Below are 16,548 nucleotides of genomic sequence, written 5' to 3' on the forward strand. Positions count from 1 at the left end.
CCCACCGCACTGGATCGGAAAATGATCACCGGTAAAAGTCACCAGGAAAGGTCATCGGAAAATGGTCGCCTGATAAACGTCACCAGAAAACACAATTGTATAACACATTTTGATAAAACACAGTTTTTGTAAAACAGAATCAAAAGAAAACAATATAGACCATAATACCCTAGCATCTTTTTGTCTTAATGAACTTCATCATCTTAGCCATCAATTACAAATTTACATGGCTATGATTATTATTTTTCTTCTAAGAAAAACTAACTCCTGTTTTATCTTAACCCTACATATGAATATTTATATTTAAGATTGGTATTACATGTTTACATTTTTATCATTGTCAAAATAAGAATTTTACAATGTGTAACCATGTATCAATGTGAAACATAAGCAATCATAGATGATATATATCCATGGTTGAACAATGTTTGTCTCGAGATAATGAAGTAGAATGTTGTTGATAAGAGATATAATTTTGTCCACACAACATATGTGTCTCGTAGAGGGAAAATTGTGACTTATAATACCCTAAAAACTCTACACCATCCATAAAAGATTATAATGTATTTCTCCCAAGATCATATTAAGAGTCTAGATAGCATGATGGTGTAGAGTGTAGACACAATGACACTAACTAGTTGTAGCATATTAAACATGAAGGACGACAACATTGGTATTACTTTGTTGTGTAGATATCCACGTCTTCGCTATCCATTTGTTGCTACTTCTTGTGGTATAGTTTGTTAGGCGGCGTAGTCTATGGTCTATAGCCTAGTACGTTTATTTAATTTCATGCAAGGTTAGCATAAAAATTTATCAAGCAAAAAATATATTTCATAACAACATCTCAATATTCAGGTGAACATTACAATAAACAATGATTTATAAATTTCTTGTTTCATGTATCTTAAGTTTATCAACAAATTATATTGATATATGGGTTCAATACCTCAAATTGGAAGAGATTGTATATTGCTGCTTTCTGTTTATTTCCAAAGCCCACCAGAAACAAGAAAGCCCTTACCCATTGCAATAACAAGATTGGGCCACATCTCTTGAGCCCAGAGACCCCTGCTTCTAAGTTTATAACCGGATTACCGGACTTCATCGACAATAAATATATTCTAAAAGTAACATCGTTTTTTTTATTATTTTTTTTAACTATGTCGTTTTTTATATATATTCTAAAACCACCCATGATATGAGTATGACTTGGAAATAAATATGCAAAGTGTAGTTTTGATATATTCTTGATATCTTTTGAATTGTGTGTGGAATTTATTTTCAGATTAAAGTATTTCGTGTCAAACGAAATTAATAATCTGATAAGGCACTAATCATTTACAAAGAACGACAAGTTTTCTCTTTGTAAAATTTGAAGTGTTAAATTGATGTCTTGAAACTAAACTAGGTGATTTTCTTAAATAAGTATCCAACAATTACTTCAGTTGGAGCAGAATGTTGCAACGTATCATAAATAGTTATGGTAGTTAGGGTGTAACCTCTACAATTAAATTGGTATCAAAAACTCCATTTTGTAGCAGCATATACTAAAGTTATAAGATCCCACTGCAGTATAATATGATACTGCATCTTGTTTGCTACTTAGCTTCTTGGCTACCAATAGATATAGTAGCCGCCAATGAACTAGGTTGCTACCACACTTCAAAGTGGCTATAGAGCCTATAGTAGCACAAAGTCACTACCGACCTTCATCGGCTAATGACTTTTACTATCAAAGTTATTACCGAGCAAACTTTAGTAACCATGTTGCCACCCCCGTTGGGCCAAGCCCCTTTTATCATGACTAGCCGTCTAGGTGCTACCTCAAACCTCCAAGTTCCATATAGCCGTATAGGTACTTTAGTCCTGAAGTCATAATAATATTGAATGAGCTTGTACAGTTGTATTACGTATTTCATAACTCGTATCAAGGCTTGTTATGATTTCTTATTTACAAGTAAATAAATTCCGATAAACACCTACACTATATACATCCTTATTTACTTATCCTATATACATGTAACATTATTTGTGTCAATAAATTGATTACAATTTAACTTAAACAATGATTAATATATGTATCAATCATAAACTATTGACCTTATCCTATATTCATAATTTGTATCGATAAACTGATTAATATATTTCTTAAACAAACCATTCTTTAATATCAAACTTAAAATAAATAAAAGTGCATAATATGTTATTCTCTGTGTCCACTTTTGCTCATTTGCACCTTTTGCCTTGGCGTTATGCAATTAGTGGATGATCTTAAGTGGCATATGAATATATGAATAATTTTTGGATAGGCATACATGCCACTTGTGGCCATGGGTGCTTTTTGATGACTCACTGCCTCATTGGCAAGAACATATTCTTGCACTTTTTACAGGTGGCGACTTCTCGTTGGTCCTCGTTCTTTTAATTAAGAAAAACCTAAGCCACAATTAATTATAATCATTCTTTTAGCTAAAGACATAATCCAATATGTTGAAAACAAGTTTATAAGGTCGGATCAAAGGATCAAATAAATAAAGGGAAGGCAAATACTTACAAACCACAAATATTATATGGTTCTAGGTCCGCAAATAGACGGTTTGATTAAACAAATTAACTTAAACATGGCTTGTTTAATAAGTAGGTTAATCCGTTTGTTCGGTAAATGAAATAAGTAAATCCGTTTAACAATTTTTATGTTAAGAATTAACAAATGTTAAAGGTTAATGTGTTGGTTTTCGTCCCTCTAATTATGAACTTTCAAAAGTAAAATTATTTTCAACTATTAATTTCTAGTTTCAATCATTATTTTCAACGATCCATTCTACAACTATTTCATGTGCTTACTCTGATCTCAAACTAAATACACAAAAACAGTTATGCTAATTGAGAACAAGAGACATGATAACAAAAACAGTTAAAAAGGATACCAATTACATAAAGGTGTATTCGAGACAAAATAATCGGTTGTTGAAATTGCTACCATGTCATCATATATTACTCAAATTTGCAAATGACTCTTAAAATGATTAACCTGAATCACATTTCAAACATGGTACGATTTTAATTGTGTTTAACACGGCGCCGATAAATATATAGGTCACATTTGGATTGAACATATTAAGCCGCAAACCTCTAATCCAGAAACCCATCAACAATCAACCTCAAATTGACACGTTTAACCCCAAATGTCCAAATCACATAGCATCTCTTCGTATATTTGTTAAAATTTTGTACACATGCACGATGACATACCTTTTAATATTTTAAAAATATGTTGCTTATTGGGTTGTCCGAATATATATTTTCATAATCACCTCAGAAAACAAATGATTGTAAAACATAATTATTAAAATTAGAAAGAAACAAACACTCCACGTATTATTAACTTTAAATTACCAATCATTTTTATTTTATTGATAGTTTATAGTTTATTTATTAACTATAAACGGGTTGGTCAGAAAAGGTAAGGATATATAAATTAATTGAATGAAAACAAATATTTTTTTATAAGTAAAAGTGTCAAAAAGGACACAAAAGCGATGTCTGCAATTAAAATGTTTAAAAATACAAAAAACAATTAAAAAGTAATACTATTAGATTATGTTTCGTAGTCATGGACATATGGATCTAGTGCTCTCTCATAATTAAAAGTCGTTCTTTTTCACGAAATAAAATCTATGAATTTAGTGCGTATTGCATACCCTTTATCTATTTACACACCTTCAATATGCTTCATATTGATCATATGGAGCATATTTTGTTGGTTTGATGTTGAGTAATATGACTCATATTGAACAATATGGAGCATATTGAGGGTGTGTAAATAGATAAAGGGTGTGCCAATAGACATAACCTTTATTTAAATGAATTTTACTATTTCACCAATATTATGTTAATATTAAATTAAAAGTTCCTACATTTTGCTAGTAAATTATTTAAAACTAGAACTTGATGTTTCAAAAGGTTAATATTTCACAACTTTTACTCATTTTGTTCAAATTTGTAATAAGTTTTCTTTAAAATATCCTTCAATAATGAATATCACTGCTAATACTTTTTTTTTTTAAATTGGAAACAACAAATCCTACCACTATGTGTATTAGCCGATAACGGTACAACCTTTTAACTATTTTTTTTTGTCTAAATGGACCTCCATTAAGAAACACTTAACGTTGTTAAGTTTTTTTTTCGAGTTTCAAACTGATGTTTTAAGGCTTTTAATAAGAAGAAATAATACGAGTCGACTGATGTAAAATTTACCTTAAATTGGTGGTGGTATTGCGCTGGTGGTCAAGTGGTGCCAGTGATGGTAGTGGCGCGGCGATGGTGATGGAGGTCAGGCGGTGGCGATCAAGTGGTGGTCAAGTTGTGGTGGTTGTCATGTGATTTTTTCAAAATGTATGGTGAAAGAGGCCAAGTTTTGATCATCATTTTAAATAATGTATACTTCTCAAATTAACCTATTTATATATTTTTACTTTTTGATAGTCGAAAGATAAGAGCTCATTTTTGAGATTGAGTACTAAATTATTTTACCTTTTTAAATAACCTCTTGATATATTTATATTCTTTGAAATAGATTATCCTAACGCCCTATGTAGTGATATTGTTTATTTATTTTCTTAAAGCCAAGTAGAAGTTGACCGTTCATATTTACACAATTATGGCCCAATTTTTGTAGCAATTACACACTTGTTTATTTGCTACTTAATAGTTTACTACATTGATTAGTTGTATTATATTAGAAAGAGGTTAGTCAACAAACATGATATATCAGTTTAAATAAAAGAGAAACAATTTGAATAATAAAATAGCTAATATTTTAGTTATTGCAATTTATGCTTCAAAGATTGAGTGCAAATGAAGATAAGATAATATAAACAATATTTTTTAGCTGCTATTTGAATCACTGAAGAGCTACTTACTTACCCGATCACTTCCATTCCTTGAGTCAGGGCCGGCTTTTAGGGAGGGCGGGGTGGTCGACGGCCCTCGGCCCGACATCTCGTTAGGCCCGAAATTTAAAAAAAAAAAATTATGCATTTTTATGAATAACAAGATGTATATTTAATGTTTAAATTCAGTTACATAACAACTAGTTTGGCTTAGAGACAAAGAGATATTATTCTCAACAAAAAGGTTGTGGGTTTTAGTCCCATTTGGAACATCTTTAAGTTTATTTTTATATAAAACTTTTTTACACAACTCAAATCATAACCAAGTATGACCATTTAAAAAATTAATTGTTTCAAGCTAACAAAATACTCATTTAACTTAATGGCCAAAGAAATTTTCGCCTTCGGCCCAAAAATTTTTTTGACTTCTCGGAACCGGGCCTGCCTTAAGTATTTCCTGACTCTCTCAAAACTCAAAAGAAAACCCGTCTTAAGTGAGGAAACTCAGTGACTCAAAACTTTAATCCATGGATCATTGATTCATTGGTGATGATATAAAGTATGTAATTAAATGAGAAATGATAGTAAAATAAATAGATGAAACAAAATATCAAAAATCTTGATATTTTCATCACTTTATCCGGAAGTATATAGTTAAGAGCGCGTGGAGCACTTTTTCTTTTAAGTTTAGATATTTAAAGTTGCATAATGACCCTCTTATTATGTCACAATATTTATCTTTTTCTTGTTTTATTTCTATACTTTGAAGTTTGAATACGTCGATTGTAATTTTGAGTTTTTGCCAAATTGTAAAGTCGGTATCATCATTTACCAAATAAGTTGACATGTTCTACCGAAATTTCATGCTTAGATTTATCAACAACAAGTAGATAGATCTAAAAGTTAGATAATAGTTTCAAATAACATATACTAGATTATACCTTCAATCACACTTAACCTAACATAGTTTGTACATATATTGACACTTTTTCAAAAATCAACTTGTTTATAGAGCAAAGACTTTCTTGTGTTCAATTCCTCTCGCCAAACAATGTTGTCTTAATAGGGCCAACGCTGCTTCAAAGTTTTGCTTGATTGTTCCCTCGGGAAACCATACCACTGGCTGGTACTTGACAGTCGTTACGCCTTTACAAGAACAGAACTCTCTAGCATAATACACAATTGAACAGAAACCTGGGTGAGTTCAGGATTCGAACCGACAACCTAGCCAAGGCTTAACTCAAATCACTCATTGTCATAATCCACCAAAAGTGACACTAACAGGGTTTGAACTTGAGTCTCCACTAAAAACCCCCAAGAATCCTACCTCTAAGCCAGTCTCATTTTCAAATTCAAAATAATAATAATAATAAAAAGCTAATATCTAGTTTTAAAACAACAAATATTCGGTGGGGCGTAAAAGAAAATTGGTTCACTCCAATGTTATGGTGGCCATTTGGTGTTTATGGAAGGTCCGAAATGATTTTATTGTCGAAAACAAGCCGGTAAAGATCGCTAAAGTGTTTAGAGACATAAAGATTTTGAGTTCCTTGTGAATTAAAAATAGGACGAATTGCATCAATCTAGATTGGAATAAGTGAAAATATTTTGTTGTGTAATTGTTTACAGTTTTTTTTTAGTACCGGCCCTTGCTAACGTCTCGATAGAAAAACTTCTGATTTTTGTTAAATGAAATTTGCAGTTCAAAAAAGAAACAAACAACAAAAAAATATTCTCAAAGGACCAAAACCATAAAGTCCACATTCGCGCGTCAAACTGACACACACACTTTCTTTCCACCACCAAACCCCAAATACAACATTATAAAATATTAAAACATCCACGTCACCATTTCAATATAACCAGATAACACATTATCATCATCATCACTCTCTCTATATCCATATCCAAACACCACCGTACAACCACCACCATATGGGTGCCAGCTCATCACTCATATTATCACCCGAATCCTCAGACGGGTCAACTCACCCATCAAAGCTGAAACTGGGTGACATCCCAGAATCCTGTATCGCTCTGGTGTTATCGTATTTAGATCCGCCGGAGATTTGTAAACTGGCCAGGCTAAATCGGTCATTTAGAGCTGCTTCTTCGGCTGATTTCATATGGGAAGATAAATTGCCGGTTAATTACCGCTCTTTGGTTGATGGGTATCTGATTAATAATAATAATAATAATAATAACCGTAGTGGGTGTTGTAGTAAGTTGGGTAAAAGTGAAATTTATTCACGGTTGACGAAGCCGGTTCGATTTGACGACGGAAATAAGGTTGGTTTGATTATTAATTTGTTGATCTTTGAATTCGTTTTGTTGACTAATTAAATAAGTCAAATTTGTAACTATGAGTATGAATACTATGAATAATCTGGTCATCAGATTACTCGGAGTTGTTAAATACTTAAAAATATAATAGGCTCGTGCTCGGACTCGATTAAATGAGCTATTTTTTTAAGATCGGCCTCGGGCTCGATTAATAAATGAGCTGTTTATTTAAGATTGGGCCCGGGTCGTTAAGGACCGGCTAGTTCGGTGGTTTTACTTTTTATTAATCAGAGCTCGAGGGCTCGGCTCCTGTGAAAAAGCTTGATCGGGTCGGGCTTAAATGAGTTTGAACCTAAAAAGGTAAAAATAAGCTTGTTTAATAAGCAGGCTGAGCTTGAGCATGAGCTTCAGTTATCAAGGTTTAGCGGATTAGCAATCCTTAACGAGCCTATTATTTTATAATATTTATTTAATACTTATATTTTTAATAGTTATTATTAATTGTTTATAAGGTTATGAGTTTATGACTTACGAGAAAAATTACTAAATGATATTTATTATGTTATATATAAAATTAATAAATTATAATTGAAAATGTATCTATAAAAAGAGTTACTAATGTATAAAAGTAGAAAGTTATTTAATAAATTAAAAGTCAAATTTGTAACTATGAATACTATGAAAGTATGAATAATCTGGACTCTCCGGATTATTCATAGTTATTAAATATATATATAATAATAGGCTTAGGCTCGGGCTTGGGCTCGATTAATAAATGAACTTTCTTTGAGGATCGGGCCCGGGCCCGTGAAGGATTAGCTAGTTCGAGGTTGATCAGAGCTTGAGTAGCTCACGAGCGGCTCGACTCTTGTGAAAAAGGTTGATCGAGTCGAGCTTAAATGAGCTTGAGCTTAAAAGTAGGCTCGTTTAATGAAGAAGGTGGAGCTTTAGTTATCGAGCTTGAGCCGGCTCGCGAGCCTTGACGAGCTTGTTATTTATATAACTTTTATTTAATGCTTATATTTTTAATAATTGTTATTATTGTTTTCGAAAGTTATGAGAAAATAGCTAATATAATATATATTATGTTAGACATAAATTTACTATTGAAAAATGGGTAAATAAATATTTTTAAATATATAAAAATTATTTAATTAATAGTAAATGAGCTTGAGCTTGAAAAACTGCTCACGAGCTAATCTTAAGCTTTAAACGAGCCGAGCTACGGCTCTGTGTCAGTTAAGCAAGCCAAGCTCAAGCTCTATGTAAGTTAACCGAGCCGCGCTCCATCTTAAAAAACTACTCACGGGCCAATATCGAGCATGAAAAACTGCTCATGAGCCAATCTCGAGCTTTAAAAATAAAGCTTGAAACGAGCCGGGCTCGAGCTTTGTGTAAATTAAATGATCCGAGCCCGCTAACACTCCTATTTGCACCCCTAATCTTGAGGCATTTTATTACAGGAATTTTGGCTGGATAAAAGAACAGGAGGGATGTGTTTGTCAATTTCTTCCATGGCAATGAATATCACCGGAATCGATGATCGGAGATACTGGAATATTATCCCGACCAACGAATCGAGGTAAACTTCTTTTAACAATTGTGTTTAAGGGTTTGACCTCTTTAGATGATTAATAATTTCTTAATTTTGACTAGATTTCGTACAATTGCATACCTTCATCAAATTTGGTGGCTTGAGGTGGGAGGCGACATAGAGTTTCGCTTTCCAGCCGGGACGTATTCCTTGTTGTTCAAGCTTCGGCTCGGGAGGTTCACCAAGACATCTAACCGTCAATTGTCTAACCATGTTCATGGGTGGGACATAAAACCGGCCCAGTTCCAGCTCAGCACACCCGAAGGTCAACACGCAGTTTCAAAATGTTTCTTGGAGAAAAATGGGATATGGGAATATCACCATGTGGGAGATTTCATGGTTGATGATTCGTCCGTACCGACTAATGTTAAGTACTCTTTGACGCAGATCGATTGTACGCACACGAAAGGTGGTCTGAGCGTTGACTCGGTTCTTATATGTCCTAGTAACTTGGTTAAAGATTTTAAAGCTCTGTTATGATAGGCATAATTTGTGTGATTTTAGACCTTAGTGAATGCAGTAGTTTCTAGTGTAAGCATTGCCGCAATGGCGTTGTTTGATGTTGTAAACGCTGTAAGATACCCGAGTTGAGTTTTGACCGAAATATGTGTTTTGGGGTTCCGTGTTCGTCTACAAGTTATAATGTGGTTGTTTTCGGCATGTATTTTATGTAGACTTGAGGTTACTGAATTAAGCAAGGTTTGATTATTTGTTGATCTTTGAATTTGTTATGTTGACTGATAAAAAGTCTAATTTGTAACTTATGACTTATTTAAGTCATCAAACCTAACTCCTCCCCCCCCCCCTAGGTATGAATAATCTGGAGTCTCCGGATTATTCATAGTTGTTAAATATATAATGGATTCGGGCTCAAGTTCAAATGTTCAATTAATAAACGAGTTTTTTTAGGATTGGGCCCGGGCCCGTTAAGGATCAGCTCGTTCGAGGTTTATTGATCCGATCTCGAGATTTTTATTGATCCGATCAAGGTTAGCTAACGACCGGCTCGGCTCTAGTGAAAAAGCTTGATCGAGTCGAGCTTAAACAAATTTGAGCATAAATGTGAGCTCGTTTAATAACCGTGTTCAACTGTGTGACAAATCTAAATGTGTAAACAGGCAAAACCGAAACACAAAACATAATTGAGACATACACATCTATTAAAATGAAAGAGTTTGATGCATACATTACTGCAATTGTTTACTGCAAATAAAAAATCATAGACGAAAAACCGACAACGTATGTAAACATAATATATTAATATATATATTTATACTTATTTAACGACATCGAAAGCTAGGTTTTGTAGTAACCGGCATCGTCGGCTTCAAGATGTTTTTGACTTGGGTGCTGATGGAAGCAACTGCAAGAAACAAATCAAATATTAATTTACTGTTTTTAAATAATTCATGAAGAAAAAATATTGAGACAGTGGTAACCGAATGCACCTGATAACAAGATATGAGTGAGGTGGTGAATCCAAATGCTCCTGTAACACGAGGAGTGACCTTTTTGGGCGCCAACTGAAGCAGCCCGGCTGCAACCACTACATCCATAGCTGCTTTGATCAAAGCCAATGACCTCTCGTTTGATATTTTAAGTTTAGCACAATATTGTTCATTCTGCAATTGGAACAGTCAAATAACCGAATAAATATCGACATAAACAAATTATAAACTTGTTTAAAAAAGGTTGATGGTATAGTGATGTACACTAAGTCACTAACCTTGTATTTATCGCTACCCTTGAGTTCCTTATCCAATTTCTTAATTGATTTTGAAAGCCTTCCGAGCTCTCCTATCTGAAAAACACAAATTTAATAATCAACCATGTATATATGTAGGTGTGTAAACTAGCCGAGCCGAGCCTGAGCTTGACTAGGCAGAGCTCGGCTCATTTCGAGATCTTTTTCTAAAGCTCGTGCTCCTCTCGTGAGTTGTCTTTTCAAGCTCGGGCCTGGCTCGTTTACTATTTATTAATTAATATTTATACATTATTAATTATTGTTACATACTTTGAGAAAAACCTTAAACGAGCCTAAGCTCGGTCCAAGCTCGTGTAGTATACCTTAAAGTCTTAAACGTGTTACAGCTCGGCTATGAAGTGTAAATTAATATATAGAAGTCCAAAAGAGGTCAAACATAAAACTACACAAGGCTCGACGAGCCTAAACGAGTTGCCCATACAAGGTTCGAGCTCAGGCTCGTTAATTGAACGAACTTTATTTTAGGCTCAAGCTCTGCTCATTTGCACCCCTATGCATACATTCAACATCCGAGTCAAGAAGTACTTACCTCAACTAAAGTAGTGCATATTGAAGAGCCCATCCAGCAGAAGAGCGACACCCTGCCAATAATTTCTGCACGCTCTTTGTTCTAAAGAAACCAAAACAAAACTTATAAATATTGTATTTGTTCTAAATCATTTTACATTTTGTAGGTAAATGAATAAAATCTTGACACCGATGATGCACTCATGCACATACCTTGTAGATGCCTGATCTATGAAGCCAAACTATTTGGTCAAGAAACAAGAAAGTCGACACTAATGCATTTTTCGACTGTGACAAAATACCGAGATCAGTATATTTGAAATGAAAATATAAAATTGATGTATTGGTTAACGGTTATTAATTATAGAAAAACATACCTTCCCGAGTAAAACAATTGAAAGGGGAGTTCCTGGAGCGGTAGGACTGATAAGAGCATGCAAATCATTGACAAACTGCAAATACGATTCAAAACTAAAATCAAATTCATTTCATTATATGCAGAAAATTTGATTATTTTTTACAAAAACAAAAATGACACCTTGAAAAGACGGAAAACTTTCCTAGCCAAACTCGTTGACTTGTCAACGTTTGAAGCGGTGCCTGGCTCGCCATTACTCACGAACTTAGACCCGTATTGTATTGCTCTGCATATCTTGTCCCTGGCTTCGGCTTTGTTCAAATACAGAACAGCTAGAGCAAGTTCGGTTCGGGCAACATCTAGTGTACTCATTTTTTATATTCTGTATTGTTCCCATAAATCAAATCATCAATCAAATAAGATAACAAGGCTTTCAAGTGTAACTATGATAATTATACAATATGTAAAAATCAAGCGCCGGAAGTAGCAATATGCACAGTACGGGTGCAAACGAGTTGAGATCGGATAGACAAAACGCTCAAAATGAGCCGAGACTTATCGAGCCCGAGCCTCAAATAAAGCTTGTTTAGTTATCGAGCCCGAGCTGGAGCATTGTATGGGAAAATAACAAGCCTACAGTATTTGTAAGTTTGACCTCTTCTATGTATTAGTTCCAAACTGCACAACCGAGCGCAAGCCGAGCTTTGGTTCGTTTAAGGTATTTCACAAGAGCTCAACGCCTCAACCTGAGCTCGGGCTCGTTTAAGGTTTTTTTTTTCTTTTTTCAAAATATAAAAATAATTAAAATGCATATAAACGAATTAGTAAATAATAAATGAGCCAAGCTCGAGCTTGAAAACACGACTCACGAACCGCTCCAGCTTTAAACTCTAAAAAAAGATATCGGAACGAGCCGAGCTCGAGCCGAGCTTTGGCTCATTTAAGGTACTAAACAAAAGCTCGAACCGAGCTTAGGCTCGTGTAAGGTTTCTTTTACAAAATATATAGATAAATAAAACGTATATAAACTAAATAGTAAATATAAACTAAATATTAAATAAAAATGAGTCGAACTCGAGCCTAGCATCCGCTTTAAGAAAAGACACCAAAACAATCCGGGCCCGAACTTTAAAAAAGGCATCGACACTAGCCGAGCTTTGACTCATTTAAGGTACTAAACACAAGCTTGAACCGAGCTAAGGCTCGTTTAAGGTTTGTTTTTCAAAATATATAGATAATTAAAACGTATATAAACTAAATAGAAAAAAAAAATGAGTCGAACTCGAGCCTAGCATCCGCTTTAAGAAAAGACACCAAAACAATCCGGGCCCGAACTTTAAAAAGGCATCGACACTAGCCGAGCTTTGACTCATTTAAGGTACTAAACACAAGCTCGAACCGAGCTCAGGCTCGTTTAAGGTTTGTTTTTCAAAATATATAGATAATTAAAACGTATATAAACTAAATAGTAAATAAAAAATGAGTCGAACTCGAGCCTAGCATCCACTGGGCCCGAACTTTAAAAAAGGCATCGACACTAGCCGAGCTTTGGCACGTCTAAGGTACTGTACACGAGCTCCAATGCATATAAATTAACTAGTAATTGTTTAACGAGTTGAGCATGAGTCAGGCTTGAGCTTAAAAAAGAGCTCTCGTAAGTCAAAACGAGCCGAGCTCAGGCTTGGCTTGCTCACACCCTTAAAATGGCACATGTGACATGTCACTTGCCAGCTAAGGTTTCATCGAAAATCGACACAATCAATTAAAGTCAAAATTGAACAAACTAAGGTCAACAGATGATTAACCACTTATTATTCAAATAAAACTTCAATAAATCAACACTCAAAACGTCACATAATATTAACATAACCTATCAAATCAATAAATAAACTCAAATCCGAAAGTAGAACACGCACAAACATAATCAGTTAATCACTAATTACAACAAACTTAACACTGAACAACACAACAACAACAACAACAACAACAATAATAATAATAATAATAATAATAATGAAGTATAGATAGAAATTGAATTACTTACTTGTAAGGTTAGATTTAGATGAAGAGCACAGGCAGAAGGTTTATTATTATTATGAATCAAAATCAAAAAATCATCGCCGTTAAAATTATAAAGAGCACACAGTCAGTGTATGAAAGAGGAATTTGTTATGTATTTGTATTGGCGACTGTGCCTAGACGTTTATCCTTGTAACGTTACATAATAAAAGTTATAATATAATTATTAAATTGTTTTTTTTTTCATTTTGTTATTTATTAATAATAATATATTTTTTTATCAAACAAAAAGAAAAGATAGATGATGATTGATAAGGTTATGTTTGGTCCTCTATTTTCTATACTACAAATAGATAAAAAATAGCAAATGAAAAAAAAGGGTTATGGTAGAGGGAGCAAAGTCGCGAACGGGTTTTACCTAACATACTTGACCTGAACTCGGTTAATATTATTCAGTACACAAAAGCCGATCATGTTGTAATATAACCGGGTGTATAGGGTCTTGTGGATCTTACCCGTCATATTCGGGTCGGACATGGTTAATTGTATTCTCAGGACCTGGTTATATAACTGGTGTTATCGGTCGGGGTGTATAAGGCGTTAACTGGTTTATGTTCACCTAGTTTTCGATTCGTGAAATACTTCAGCTTTAAACGTTATACTTTGGATTTTCGAAAAGGTTATGTTTTTAATTAACAAAACCGAATCGAATTTGCCTTTAGGTGTGGTGGTAACGTATCTTCTCTATATTTTAGAGGTTAAGAGTTTAAATCTTGCAAAATGCAGGTATAAATGGTTTGTTTTTCGTTCGGAAAAATGTTGATTCTTTATGTTTGTATATTGAGTTTAAGAGATTTTGTTTTTTATCACGTTTGATTTTTTTATTAGCTCATTTGTTTTGGGTTTAAAAAGGATACTAAAATAGCAAAAGCATCAACTAAATGGAGTTGTAATTCATTTTTTTTTTAACAATAGACATCAAAATTTATAACATGTTGTGTGACGGTTGTGGTTATGATTATAATGATAAACATACTTATAAATCCGATCGCTTTAAATGCTTTATTCAAATGTTTATAAATCTGATCGATTCAGAGTACTATCTCCATGACAGATCAGAGCCTTCAAATATACTTTGATATTAACCGATGCAGATATAGCCCGAGGCTACCAAACAACTATTAAACGTTTAATATTCACAGGGAATTTTTCAATCAAACATTTATAAGTATTTTATGTTATGCATGCACGTATATATTTTGAAGACCGCCCTCATGTACAAGACACATGAGCTGACTTAACGAGAAAAATAACTGGGTTGGGGCAAAAATCTAACGGTGTCGCATTTGAAAACGTAAAGTACAATATATGTTACTTTGAAAAATAAAGAACAACAACGTAAATATAAAGGACAATTTCTGTAATTCTGTCGTTAAAAGTATTATATAGCTGTTTGAAATAAAAGTAAACCTAAAGTTATATCATAATCTTTTTATAATGCAACGTGGACATTAATTAACCAGTGCGTGTTTCTGACGACACAGAGCCAAAACATATTTCGTTAGGGAAAAAAAAGGAAAAGGCAAAATGGCCAATCAACAAATGTCTCATTGTCCAATATACTCAATTATTGCTACTAATCCATTATCCAAGGTAAATTATCTACATTATTGATTTTCAAAATATATTTTGGATTGAGAAAATTACTGTTTGTGCGATTTCAGGGAGGAGGCATATTAGTTCTCAAAAGAAAATTTGAACTGGTTGGGTCCCTGTGATTTTAAAAATGAATCATTTGAATCCCTGTCAAATATGGAATTACTAGTTTACCTTTTTTTGTGATACATATGAGTCCCTGTGGTTAAGTAATTGTTCAGTTTTAGTCCCTCTTTAAAAATTGTCTCTAAATTACATAATTTTTTTAACAAAAATAAGAAAACGAAACTTTTTATAACAAAAATAAACGAATCAAACTATCTTTCTTACAAAAAATAAACGAATCAAACTTGTTTTTTAACACAAATAAACAAACCAAAGCTTATCTTTTAACCAAACTTCTTTTTAATAAAAATAAACAAACCAAACTTATCTTTTAACGAAAATATCGTCGTAGCTTGTGCTAAGGTGGAGTGCGATTTGATTGCGTATTTTATAAGTAGTTGCATTCATTTAGTTTAGTAAAAGAATAGTTCATTTATTTTCGCTAAAAAGGTAGTTCGATCATTTATTTTTGTTAAAAAAAGTAGTATGGTTCGTTTATTTGTATTAAAAAGTAGTTCGAGTCGTTTATTTTTGTAAAAAATAATTCGGTTCGTATTTTTGTTAAAAAAGTATGGTTCATCAATTTTTGTTAAAAAAATTAGTTCAGTCCGTTTATTTTCGTTAAAAAAAAGTTTCGTTTTCTTATTTTTGTTAAAAAAAATTATGTAATTTAGAGGTAATTTTTAAAGAGTGACTAAAACTGAGCAATCACTTAACCACAGGGACTCATATGGATCATAAAAAATGGTAAACTAGTAATTCCACATTTGACAGGGACTCAAATGGTTCATTTTTTAAACCACAGGGACCTAACCAGTTCAAATTTTCTTTTGGGGACTCATTGTGCCTCCTCCCTGAAACCACAGGGACACAAACAGTAATTTTCTTTTTTAGATTTATTGCAGTTTTAAAATGTTTAAAACTTTACTCGATTTTTATGTTTTTCAATAAAAAACCGACGAAAAATTTTATTAGCTTAAACGAATACACTTTGAAACCACACCAATCTTTCAATGATAATGACACCCCGGCCTATTTTTATCAAAAGGTAACTAAGTGCTTTAATATATCCCACTACACTATCACCATAATCATCTTTTCATTAAACACCATATCATTTCTCGTCTTCCATAGCACCGGAACGAAACAAGACAGCTGGCGTAAAATACATTCGCTTTTCTTTTTTGGAATTTATTGTCTTTGTGAAGGTCCTATGACTTATAGATCACAAATACTAAAGGCGAATATATGTGGGATCTTGCACCACAACCATACCACCTGTCAATGTACCATACCGATTGTGTCAATCCGCAAGACAGAGAGATATTCGGCCGAAACCTTCATTTCTCCACAAGTCGGGCAA

The 16,548-nt window shown here is 33.3% G+C and overlaps 2 protein-coding genes across 2 annotated transcripts; one reads left to right on the top strand and one right to left on the bottom strand.

Moving 5' to 3' along the window:
* Window positions 1–6,779: 6,779 nt before the first annotated feature.
* On the top strand, window positions 6,780–9,379 carry LOC143621047 (F-box protein PP2-A13-like). Its single transcript, XM_077092580.1, has 3 exons — window positions 6,780–7,187; window positions 8,645–8,763; window positions 8,838–9,379. Exons 1-3 carry the CDS (start codon window positions 6,834–6,836, stop codon window positions 9,253–9,255), a joined length of 891 nt encoding a protein of 296 aa, XP_076948695.1. The 5' UTR covers window positions 6,780–6,833; the 3' UTR covers window positions 9,256–9,379.
* Window positions 9,380–9,900: 521 nt separating this feature from the next.
* On the bottom strand, window positions 9,901–13,587 carry LOC143621048 (peroxisomal membrane protein 11D-like). The gene is made up of 8 exons (XM_077092581.1): window positions 13,450–13,587; window positions 11,586–11,787; window positions 11,425–11,499; window positions 11,261–11,335; window positions 11,070–11,150; window positions 10,502–10,576; window positions 10,224–10,397; window positions 9,901–10,138 (listed from the first exon to the last, which is right to left on the bottom strand). Exons 2-8 carry the CDS (start codon window positions 11,775–11,777, stop codon window positions 10,103–10,105), a joined length of 708 nt encoding a protein of 235 aa, XP_076948696.1. The 5' UTR covers window positions 11,778–11,787; window positions 13,450–13,587; the 3' UTR covers window positions 9,901–10,102.
* Window positions 13,588–16,548: the final 2,961 nt, after the last annotated feature.

Source organism: Bidens hawaiensis, unplaced genomic scaffold (assembly GCF_021521415.1).
Source record: "Bidens hawaiensis isolate Kalapana, Puna unplaced genomic scaffold, B.hawaiensis_p1.1 tig00002772_1, whole genome shotgun sequence".
Taxonomy (NCBI): domain Eukaryota; kingdom Viridiplantae; phylum Streptophyta; class Magnoliopsida; order Asterales; family Asteraceae; genus Bidens; species Bidens hawaiensis.

Coding starts and splice junctions, on each gene's coding strand:
- LOC143621047 (XM_077092580.1), top strand. CDS start 6,834: ATGGGTGCCAGCTCATCACTCATATTATCACCCGAATCCTCAGACGGG. Junction 7,188..8,644: donor GATTTGACGACGGAAATAAG/GTTGGTTTGATT, acceptor ATTTTATTACAG/GAATTTTGGCTGGATAAAAG. Junction 8,764..8,837: donor ATCCCGACCAACGAATCGAG/GTAAACTTCTTT, acceptor AATTTTGACTAG/ATTTCGTACAATTGCATACC.
- LOC143621048 (XM_077092581.1), bottom strand. CDS start 11,777: ATGAGTACACTAGATGTTGCCCGAACCGAACTTGCTCTAGCTGTTCTG. Junction 10,577..11,069: donor TATGCACTACTTTAGTTGAG/GTAAGTACTTCT, acceptor TGTGTTTTTCAG/ATAGGAGAGCTCGGAAGGCT. Junction 10,398..10,501: donor AGGGTAGCGATAAATACAAG/GTTAGTGACTTA, acceptor TTCCAATTGCAG/AATGAACAATATTGTGCTAA.